This window comes from Phascolarctos cinereus, unplaced genomic scaffold (genome assembly GCF_003287225.1).
Source record: "Phascolarctos cinereus isolate Bilbo 61053 unplaced genomic scaffold, phaCin_HiC Scaffold_9;HRSCAF=440, whole genome shotgun sequence".
Lineage (NCBI taxonomy): Eukaryota > Metazoa > Chordata > Mammalia > Diprotodontia > Phascolarctidae > Phascolarctos > Phascolarctos cinereus.
Window position 1 is genome coordinate 39,873,853 of NW_027556402.1, and position 12,332 is coordinate 39,886,184.

Here is a 12,332-nt window from a genome sequence, read left to right on the forward strand (position 1 = left end):
AGTTATGGATGTAAATCATTCAACTATGGGATAGCTACAATTGTTGGAAAGATTTTTTTCTTTTTCGACGTAAAGCCTAAATTTGCTTCTTTGTGATTTCCACCCATCACTTTTGGTTCTGTCCACTGGGGCCACACATAAGAAATACAACATGGAAGACCTATACATACTTGAAAACAACTATTATGTTTCCCCTTAATGTTCTTTTCTCTAGGATAAATATCCCAATTTTTCAACCAATCATGATATGGAAAAAACATTCAAGGCCTTTCACCTTTTACCTTCCCTCCTCATGATACCTTTTAGCTTATCAATGTCCTTCATAAAATGTTGCACTCAGAACAGAAAAGCCATATTTCAGATATTTCCTTAAGAAAAGTATAAGATACCTAATCAAATGCTTAGCTAAGATCTAAATAAATTAGATCTAAAACATTCCCCTATTCTACACTGATAGTAACTCTGTAAAAAAAAAAGAGAAAAAAGACTAATATAGCATAATCTTTTGTTAATTAATTCATGTAGATTGGCTCTTTGTAATAGTAGGCATAATAAAAGCTTGTTGACCAAAGATCAGTGCCCTAGAGCTGGACATCACGTAGGTGAAGATTGCTTTAGATTTCTGTACACTTCCTAGACTTCTAAAGCCTTTCCTGTTTTCTATCTTAGAATCAGTTAGAAGGAACATTAGAGATCATCTCAACTAGTGATCATAGAAGTGTGGTGTGAGGATCTCTGAGACCCTTTCAGGGGGGCTACAAAGTCAAAACTATTTTCAAAATAATGCTAAGATTTGTCTTTGCATTTTCACTCTCATTCTCTCATGAGTGGAATTTTCCAGAGGCTACATACAAGCAAAACAGCAAGTCTAATTATGTCTGTACATGTATCTATTTATAACACAAAAGTGCAGTTCTACCGATTAACTCAGTCTTCATGTTTGCAGATAAATTCATTCATAAGCTATGTAGCCTCTGAAAAATTCCACTCATGAGAGAATGAGAGTAAAAGAGAAAAAAAACCCAATATTATTGTGATGCAGAAAAACCTTTCAATAAAATAAACACCCTTTCTTATTGAAAACAATAGAAAACATAGGAATAGAGCTTTTCTTAAAATGTTAAGTAGCATCTATCTAAAACCAAGAACAAACATCCATAATGTGAATAAACTAGAGGCCTTTCCAATAAGATCAAGGGTGAAGCAAGGATGTCCATTATCACCATCATTATTCTATTGCATGAGAAAATTTGCTCTAGAAATTTAGCAATAAGAAAACAAACAGAAATTGAAGGAATAAACAGGTAAAGAGGAAATAAAACCCTCACTTTTGGGGGGGGTTAGGCAATGGGGTTAAGTGATTTGCCCAGGGTCACACAGCTAGTAAGTGTTATGTGTCTGAGGTCAGATTTGAACTCAGGTCCTCCCAAATCCAGGGCCGGTGCTGTATGCACTGTGCCACCTAGCTGCCCCCAAACCCTCACTTTTTGCAGATTATATGATGGTGTACTTAGAGGACCCTAAAAAGTCAACTAAAAAAAAACTAGTCAAAACGATTAACTACTTTGGCACAGTTGTGGAACATAATAAACCTATATAAATTATCCATATTTCCATATATTACCAACAAAATCCAGCAGGAAGAGAGAGAAAATTCTATTTAAAATAACTTCAGACAGTATAAAATATTTGAGATTCTATCTGCCAACACACACAGGAATATTATGAACACAATTACAGTCTTCAACTGTACAGTCTTCAAACCATAAATATAGATAGAAATAACTGGAGAAATATTAATTGCTCATGGATAGGCCAAGCCAATATGGTAGAAACAATAATAGTACTTCAATTAATTTACTTATTCAGTGCCATGCCAATTAAATTACCAAAGAATTACTATATAGAGCTAGGAAAAAATAATAATATCCATCTGGAAGAACAAGGTCAAGAATATCAAGGAAATCAATAAAAAAATGTGAAAGAAGATTGCTTAGTAGTAGTTGTTATTCAATCATGTCTGACTCTTTGTGACCCCATTTGGGATTTTCTTGGGAGAAATACTAGAGTGGTTTGCCATTTCTTCTCTAGCTCATTTTATTGCTGAGGAAATGGAGACAAACAGGGTTAATTGACTTGTCTAGGGTCACACAGGTAGTATCTGAGGTCAGATTTGCACTCTGGAAGATGAGTCTTCCTGACTCCAGGCCTGGCCCTCTATCCACTGCACTCCTTAATTGCCCCGATGAAAGGATGTGAACAGGCAATTTTTACAGGAAAAAATCAGATATCACTAGTCATATGAAAAAAATATTCTGCATCATTAATAAGCTAGAGAAATGCAAATTAAAACAAGTCTAAAGTACCATCTTATACCTATTAAGATTAACTAAGATGACATTAAAGGAGAATGATAAATGCTGGAGAGGATATGGAAAAATATGCACATTAATGCATTGTTGGTGGAGTCGCATCCAGGCATTCTGGACAATAATTTGGATCTATGCTCAAACAGCTATAAACTGTGCATACCCTTTCACCCAGCGATACTACTAATAAGTGCATATCCCAATAAGATAAAAAATGGGGGAAAAGTACAAAGATATTTTAGCAGTTCTTTTTGTGGTGGTAAATAATTGGAAATAAAGGGGATGCCCAATATTTGGGAAATAGCTGAAGAAGTTGTAATATATGATTATGATGGAATATTAATGTGGTATAAGAAACGATTAAGTGAATGGTTTCAGAAAAAGCTGGTAAGACTTAAATGAACTTAAGCAAAGTGAAATGAGCTGAACCAGGAGCATAATCTGCATAGTAACTGCAATATTGTAAGGAAAATCAACTGTGAAAGAGTAACTCTGTTCAATGCCAAGATCTACCATGACTCCAAAGGACTCATGATATAAAATTATGTCTACCTCCAGATTAAAAAAAAAACAAACAAACTGATGGACGCAGAATGCAGATTGGAGCATATTTTTCACTTTATTTTTCTTGCTTATTTTTTTTTGCAACATGGCTTATGTAGGAATTTTTTCATGAACACACATACTTATGTACACATACATACACGCATATACACAAATATCTATATATCTATATCTACATATTTGCTTTCTTAATGGGTGGGGAGGGGTGAGGGAGGCAGAGAATTTGGAACTGAAAATAAATAGAAAATTAATAAGTACTTGACTTACATTTTTATGTATTAACCTTATTGTTCTAGGTTCACTGACATAATCATGAGAACTTTTTGAATGCTACTCTGTCATCTAGCATATTCAGCTGCCTCCCCAGGTTTATGTCATCCACAACTTTGTTTAGCACACTTTCTCTGAACTTCTCCAGAATATATGCTTAAGAAGTTTCCATTTGTTTTTATACCCTTGTATATTATTTCCCAAGTACTTTGTGGCCATCAATTTTGTCTATTCCTTATGGAACATTAGGTATTTAAGAACAGCCTCTGAAGCTTCATACTGCTACATCAATGAATGCTTTCTTCAAGATGAGCCAAAGGATATTGGCCATGTAAAAAACCAAATAATAACGTAAAAATGAAAGTAACAGTATCTTAGGTATTTTAGATAGATGGGGAGTTTTTGTTTTCAGAATAGCTATTTGAGTGTAGTCAGACTATTGATCTATTGTATAGAGCTTTATTTAGGTCATAGTAAGTATCAGATTAGAATATGAGAGACATTGCATGATAGATTATGTAGATGCTTCAACTTAACCTGCTCATTACAAATTTTCAACTAAAATAGAGAAAATGGATAAAAGTAAAAATATTGGCTTTGTCTGCATTTCTTAGGAAAGTTTACTTGGGAAATTCTTAGAAGACGATGGAGAGAGGACCAACCTAGGATACAGCTTTAACCTCCCCTCTCTCCCAATAAACCAAACATAGGTATAGAAATTAAGCTAATGATTTTGTTGGTATAAGAAACTTCCAGGTGAGGAAACTCCTTCCACTAATTCAGTTTGGCATTTTTTCTGCAACTTGTAGTGTTAGAAAGTTGCCTGGAGCACTGAGAAGTTAAGTTACTTACCCAGGCTCATAGAGCCAGTATGAGTCAGAGGTCAGATTTATCCCTGATCTTTTTGGCCTGGTGGTCAGTTCCCTATTCCCTATGCCATAATACCTCCTCAAATAACCTTTAATAAGCTTATTTTGTGCTGTTCAAGACCTTGCTTTTATAAATTAATTTTAATATGTAAAATAAGAAAGATGTCTACAAAGAGATCACAAAATATAATTGTGCCAAGAAGAGGAAAATTTAAAGAATCCTAAAAAAGGTAATTCTTACACAAAAAAATAAAAAAATCATTGACTCCCTGGCACTCATTAATCCCTTTACTTACATTCCCAATTTAGAATATTTACTAGTGTCATTGAAATAGTTCTGAACAAAGTCCAAATACAAGATGAATTCCCTTTTAATGTAAGCGTTCTTCAAATACTCCTATTCACAGTAGATATTTTACAAATTATATTGAGCCCTAGAAAATTACAAAGCCTCCTTAGTGAAATCCAGAGTTGTGAGAGTGCTTGGTCTAACCATCAAAATGGAGATGGGGAGGGGAGGGAAAGTGTATAAAAATGAATTACCGAGACTGTGACAATGTGGAGAGGCTCCTGGGAAAGTGAATAAAGAATGAATCCTAGAACCAAGAAAACCTTGTATTCAAGCTCTGTGTCAGATATATATTGTCTGTGTGACCTTAGGCAAGTCATTCTCATCGTTGTGAAGCTCCTTAAGATTATAAGTTGCAGAAAAGATGTCAATTGATATTGGCATTATCTATAATAGGTATAAATTATGGGTATAGAGTTTTTCCAATAAGATTAGGAGTGTTGCAAGGATGTCCTCTATCACTGTTATTATTCAACATTGTACTAGAAATGCCAGCTATAGCAATAAGGCAAGAAAGAGAAATTGAAAGAAAAAACATAGGCAATAAGAAACAAAGCTATCATTTTTTGCAGATGACACAATGGAATACTCAGATAACCCTAGGGAGTGAACTAAAAAACCAGTTGAAACTATTAACTTTAGCACATTCCTGGTAAGAATATCAGAAAATGAGATGGACTGATCCCATAATTAACATAAGCAGCAATAGGTAGACAGTCCAAGTGACTGATTGGTATACCTAATCTTATAGACCTACAAGACTGAATGTCATTTTCAAATGATGTTGGTACAGAGTTTGGAGTATGGGGGAGGAGAGGTTGGCCAAGAAAGGAAGCTGCTACTCCCCTCCCTGTTTTAGCAAAATGCGTGGAAAAAATAACTTCTTATTTGGAAAAAAAAATAAGGTGTTTTGTACTTCTCAGTTATAGAGATATTTTGTTTTGTGTCATGCCTTCATTTTGAGAAATAGAAAGGGGGGAAGATCTTAGGCAAGGAAGCTAGAAAGACAAATTGGGTATGTTTTCTTGGTTTTTACTGATTATACTTGTTGTCATTCCTTTGTTTTCAAAGAAGACCAATGACATCATGGGGTGATATCTTGACTTGTGGCTGAATTGGATTTAAGTGAGGCAGAGTGGCATAAAGTCATCAGCTTTACTCTTTCTTCCTGAGTCAGCAAAGTCTAGTGGTAAGACAAAAATCAAGATTACTGGCAATGGCTTGGAATACAGTAGATGACCTTGGCATCTTTGATGTCTGATCAAGCTCTAGATGCTCCACAGTGCCTGCTTCAGCTGCTTTCATGGCCATTGGAACAAATTGTTCTCATCCACCCATTCTGACAAGGGGAAGTCTTCCCATGCTTGGGGTAGACATTCCCCTAATTCATCAATGGTTTTGAGACCTGTTAAGTTAGCCTCAACTTGGTTTATCCCATTTAATTAATTATAGTAATTAAGAACAGGAGATACAAGGAAAGAAGCTTTTGACTAAGGTCAAAAAGAAAATCTGGAAGGCTCTGGACACATTAATCCTAAAGACCCAGGAATTGAGGAAAAATATCTTGGAGGGGCTTTTAACATAAAACTAAGTGAAATGAGTTGATACTCTGTTTTGGAGTCTAAGTACATGAGAAAAATAGCGGTAGAGCTAGAAATAATAGTTAAAAATTAATTCAGTTATAGCCACAGGACTTTGTTTTTAGTCATTTACTCAAGTAAAAATGAATAGGCTGGACTATAGAACATTTAATGTCTTTACAACTGAAGGGGTGATTTTCGTTTTTATTAGTCAGATTTGAATACAGAGAACTCACTGTGAGGAAATGATCCTCTACTGATGAAACCAAAACTTGTTCTGCACCCTATGGTCTTAGACAATTTCCTGGGGCCACTGAGAGGTTAAGAGATTTATTTGCCAAGTGATGATGATGACGATGATGATGATGATGATGATGATGATAACACTCACATACAAACACAATTTAAGGCTTGCAAAATGCTTTACTCATTTGATCCTCATAATAACCCTGTGAAGTAGGTGCTGTTATCATCTCCCATTTTATGGCTGCCAAACTGAGGCACAGAGAGGTTAAATGACTTGCTGGAGGTCACACAACTAATGTCTGTGGCAGAATGTGAACTCAGGCCTTTCTGACTCCAACTGCCACGCTATAGCCATTGTATCACCTCCCTGCCTCAATATGTGTCGGAGGTGAACTTAGACCCAGGTATTTCAAAGGAAACTTATTGATCCTCTACCTCACTGTGGTTCTCATTTAAATAGCTACCTAAATTTGAGATACAAGGTAAAAACTAATCATTTAATATGTTAAACATGAATTCAAATTTTCAGGTAAGTAATGATTGGTGTGGATCGATACTAGGAAGACAAGGTAACTGACCTGTTTCTTATCACCCCAAGCACTAACATTTGCATGGAAATGATTAGCTTTGGGCAAATCCAAGAATTAGATCAGTGATTCAGGTGAGGTGTTTCATAGGAAAGTGTTAAAATTCCTAGTGTGCATTTAATATCCAAGATATTATAATAAAGAAAGAGATCACTAAGGTAATAAGCTTTATAATTTCTTCTCTGATAATGTAGCAACAAGTTCTTCCCACATCCCCTGAACGGCTATAGACTCTCCCACTTTCTAGTCTTTTTCTAACAGCTACTTGAGAAGTGGATTTATGTGGAAATTTGACAGTACAAGATAAAATGATATTAGAAATATCATCCAGTCATGATTTTTTTTCTTTTGCTACCTGCCCAGTTATTAAGCAATAGAGTGTTATCCTTGAACACTGAAAGGCCCAATTAGAGTTTTTTCCATGATGTATATTGAAGAAAAAGGCTCAAGGGCTTATCTATTATTGTTTCCCAGTAGTTTAGAGGCTCACACTCCCTTAGATTTATGATATCTGAAGCACCACAGAGATAATGAGGGAAATAACACTGGGCTTGATTTGTTAAATATATTAGCATCTTGGGGTTCTTTCTGAATAAAAGACCCAGGAGTAGAAACTGAAATATTGAAACAAATGCTGTATATAGTTAAAAACACATCAGTTAGATACATTTCAAAGATGAGCAAGTAATTTTTAAATGACTCCCAACTGAATTTTTGGTTTTGGCACAAATTAATTATTGTAATTTATAACAACAATGATAATAACTCATTATAAAGTGTCTTTGGTCGGAGCAGTTTGGAAATAAAATATTTATTAATCCATTTTTCCTTTCTTTTTTTATTAGTCTATCTTTCCATAATGAACCTCTGTAAGGCCAAGTATGGGGAAACTCAGGAAGGCTGAATGATTTGGCCATAGTTACACCTTTAAAAGAAGATTTAGCACTAAAACATTTTCAATGTTTTATTTCCTTATTCAATTTCCTTATTCATTTATAATTTTTAATTACTATAAAGCTTCAACTTGGTGCTTGATACTGACTGGAAATTTTTAAAATTTATCTCTTATATGCTTCCTGGATCATTCCCCCAGTGGCCATTTCTTATATTCTCTTTTCTCAAGCTGCCAATCTCCTTGACAATCATCTAATTCCTTTTTCTCTCTGTCACAAACTAGTTAAAAAACTTTCCTTGCTGCCCCCAGCTCAGAGCCCTTGATAATCACAGTCCCTCCCACAATCAGAAGAAAATGCTCTCTGAGTCATAAATGTCCAGAATTCAGTCAAGTTTTAGATCTTTTCCTTATCCACAGGAAATCCATTTCAATATATGGTTATGTTCATTGAAATGATGATTTCTCATGGCTTCATACCAATCTGTGGTGTGAATTCCCAAATCCACATCTCCAGCCCAATTTCTCACTTGTATGTCAGTTCCATGTTTCTGTCTGGTTGTATTGTCATCATTTTAAATGTTACATGCACAGATTCCACACAACAACAAACACAATAGTAACCACCTTCTCTTCACAAATATAAGATTTGGGCAGAGTGATTAGATAGGTGGTTGTTTCAAAAAGATTTGGGAGTTTACTGATCTACAAATTTAATATGAAATAGCAGTGTGATTTGACAGCCTAAATAGGTAATATGGTCTTTTGCTCAATTCAGAGAGATGAGCTTCCAGGAAAAAGAAGGTAAGGGACCTTCTGTATTCTGCCTTAGTCAGATCACAACTGCCTGCAGTTTAGGGAGCATGTTGATAAGGTGGACAGGATCTGGAAGAGATAACCAGTATGGTGAAAGAGCTGGAATCCAGGTCTTAGGAGGGTCAGTAGAACGAACTGTGGATGTTCATCTTGAATAAGAGAAAACTGAGGGAGTATATAATAACTGCACATGGACAAAGGATTATATTCATTCTGTTTGCCCTCAGAGGATGGAAGAAGGAGAAATGAGTGAAACTTCACTCATTCAAGTAAAGAGAAAATTTTATCACTGAAGTCAGGAAAAAAAAACTTTCTAAGATTTAGTTATTGAAAAGTTTAATGGGCTGCCTTGAGAAGAAGTAGGATCTCCCTCAGCAGAGGTCTTCAGTCAGAGGGTGGATGACTTCTTGTCCAGTGTATTATAGTGAGGATTCCTTATAGTTAGTGTGTGTGTGTGTGTGTGTGTATAATATGTGTGTATGCATATATATATATATATAATGTATATGTATATGTATATGTATATATGTGTGTATATATAGTGTGTGTATTTATATATATATATACATATATATACATATATATATATATATATATTTAATTTTAAGGTTTGCAAAGCACTTTACATACATAATGTCATTTGATGGCAAACTCTAAAATTCTGTGATTTCTGAGGTCGTTTGCCATTTTGTATATCTATGTATGGCCTGTCTTTGGAATTGAATTTAGTATTTCTGATGTTATTCTTCATCTTCCTGTTGGTGACAGATATAAAAAGGATGGAAACAAAAGAGTGCAGAAGGTGAACCAGGAAGGAGGCAAGATCTTTCAAGAATCTTTAGTGAACAAACATGTTGGCAATGATTTGATTTCAGTTTTTGATATCTTTAAATTAGAGAAGAAAATACGGAAGACACTATAGCTTTGAGGAAGCTTTGGCCTAGAGTTGCTTGGTAATAGAAAGAGGCATAAAATAACATATCTGAGTTCTTTCCAGGGTTATCATTTTGTTAGAAAAATATAATCTCAGAAAACGATCCTTTCAGAAGCTTCCTTAGAGGAACTCATTAATAATTCAAAATCTTTGTTCTAGATTTTTGCAGAAGTTATTCTGTATACAGCTTGATTGTACATAATTGCTAGCATATTGTTTCACCCATTAGACTGTGAGTTCCTTGAAAGCATGGATTATCTTTTATCTATCTCTGTATCCGTAGTGCTTACAAGAGTGCCTGAAACATAGTAGGTGTTTAATAAATGGTTATGGACTGATTGAACATACACCCCTGCCTATGACCAATGTCAGCTTATAATGCTTACCAAGAAAACCTAAAAGTCCAGTTCCTTTCCTGTGCAACATTAAGATGCAAAATTTCCTAGCTTCACACAAATTCTCACAAACGTTCTCTCACTTAACTTTTCTTTAAAATTCTTTTTGTTCATAAATATTTTAAGAATAGGTAACCATTCTTCCCAGATGGCATTTTTTTAAACAAAAAAAGATGCTAAAAATGCAGAGAAGATATTGAAGAGACTTATCTACTCAATGGTATTCTAACAGAAAATAACAACTCTGCTCCATTTATGTGCCCCCTCCTGTTCATGTGAATGTGAGCTATTACCATAAGTTTAAGTTGTTAGGATAAAGTCACATTTGTATGGTGTCTTCTCCTTTTGTCATTTAGTAGGTCAGAAAAACCACTGCTTTAATAAGTTTTTGTTCATGTACTTTCAGAACATGCCTCAGGAAAAGAATGTGTCTCTGTGAAAACCACTCACAGGTGGAACTTTCAATGAAAATGAAATGCTTTTCTTACTAAGCAAATAAAAAATGTAATCGAGGCTGGATAGCTTCTTTCCCTTCTCTGTCCGTTCCTTACTTGGACCAAATCCAAATCTTACCTTTGTGAAAAGACATCCCGGTATGGACTGCCATGCTGGAGTGCAATTCCGTACCCTCTATCTGCAACGGTATTCCCAACAGTATAAAAGGAACAATCTGGGTCATTGATAGCCACGTATTCCAGGACAGCTGCATCCCATACAAAAGCATAATTTCCATATTTCACCTGTAGTGAACAAAGGACAGGGAAGAACAGGGAAGAAGTTTTAATTCATAGTATTATAAAATTTAAATAGAGACCATTTACTCATTCAACAAGCATTTAAGTGCCTTTTTGTGCCAGGCAATGAATTAACAGAGGATATGGAGCCAAAAATAAAACAATCCCTGCACTCAAGGGGGTTATGTTCCACGAAAGGAAATAAATGTACACAGAATATAAATTCTTTGACAGAAGGGACTATTTTCCTTCTGTATTTGTATTCCCAGAAGTAAGAAGGAGTCATCAAGTTTATTGAGCAGAGGAGTGACCTGGTCAGATAAATGTTTTAGGAATATCACTTTGGCATCTGTGTGCAAGACAGACTGTAAAGGAGAGAGAAAAATATAGAGGCATATTTAATCACAAAAAGCAGTGAAAAATAAATGCAGGCAATTAAGAGGAATAAACTAGTTATTCAGTCCATTTTGCCTCCATCTTGGGAGGTTTATTTCACTGTCAGGCAAAGTTTCTTAGAGTAGATAGTACTTGAGTTTTAAGGGATACAGAGGAATTCAGTGGGGGCAAGGAACCCTTTAAGGCACAGGTACTGATATGACCTTCAAGTCACAGGGAACCTTGGGGCTGAGAAATTTCAGAGTTCAGGGTTTGTACTGAAGATGAGAGGAAATCCAGTTTAGTTGTAGTGTAGTGTACATGAAGGTAATAATAACAGGAAGAAGTAATTAAAAGTGCCAGCTTTTGTAGACAGGTCACAGTGGATGGTGACAGAAAATGCATTTGGATTTGCTAATTAGGAGGTTGTTGTTGAATCTAGAGGGAGAAATTTCATTAAAATAGTGGGAGCCAGAGCCCTGTTGCAAATTATTGAAGAGTAAGTGTAAGGATGTAGTCATCAGGTTTAGATGAATTTCAAATAAAATTTAGTTTTAAAGAGGGGAAAGATAAGACAATAATGAGAGAGGAACATGTAGGGAAGATTTTTTTATTTTAGAATTGGGGAGAATGGAGCATATTGTTCAGTGAATAGGATGGAGCAGTAATAAGAAAGAGACTTAAATTGCCTGAGAGAGGAGGACTGGATTAAGGATTTGAAAGTGGGGGAAGGAGAAATGGGATCAATACCAAAAAGGAGATTAACCTCATCAAGGAAGAGTGATACCTTTTTCTGACACAGTAGAAAAGGATAAAATGAGTGCTGCTGCTGAATGCTTTTGAAGGGTGGAGGAGGAGAGTTGAAGTAGTTCCTTCTGGATTACCTTAAGCCTCTCAGTGACTTATGGGGCTAAATAACTTTTAACTGTTAGAGTGTTGTTGGGGGCCTTGAAGATAGAAGAAAAGGTTAGGAACAGTTACTGGAGGGATGACATATAAAGTTAATAAGAGTCAAGTAGAAAGATTACTTAGTACCAGAGAGGTCATTGCTAAGACAACATAGCTAAAATTTATACTAGGTGAAATCATCTCAATTTTGTGACTCTCTTTAGTCAATCTTATAAGTTTAAGAACAGAAATGGACAGATTGTTTGAAAGAGTTATTTAAGATTGATGATTAATAGGTTGGAAAATGGCGTAAAGTCTGTATTTGGGGAGGGTGTGAGGACTCTAGGGTGGTAACTTTAAAGTGGATTCATTGGGTCAAAGTTGTTTCCAGAGAAATGAAGAGTGAGAAGATGGATGAAAATCACTATCCAAACTAGGAGTGGGGAACCTACAGCTCCGAGGTC

The 12,332-nt window shown here is 35.3% G+C and overlaps 1 protein-coding gene across 2 annotated transcripts in view; it reads right to left on the reverse strand.

Moving 5' to 3' along the window:
- Positions 1–12,332, reverse strand: part of GRID2 (glutamate ionotropic receptor delta type subunit 2) — a 1,695,829-nt gene that overhangs the window by 154,561 nt on the left and 1,528,936 nt on the right. For both annotated transcript variants that reach the window (XM_021008407.2, XM_021008405.2), the window contains exon 14: positions 10,445–10,611. In XM_021008407.2, the coding sequence (XP_020864066.1) occupies positions 10,445–10,611 (167 nt within the window). The remainder of the gene's footprint in view (positions 1–10,444; positions 10,612–12,332) is intronic.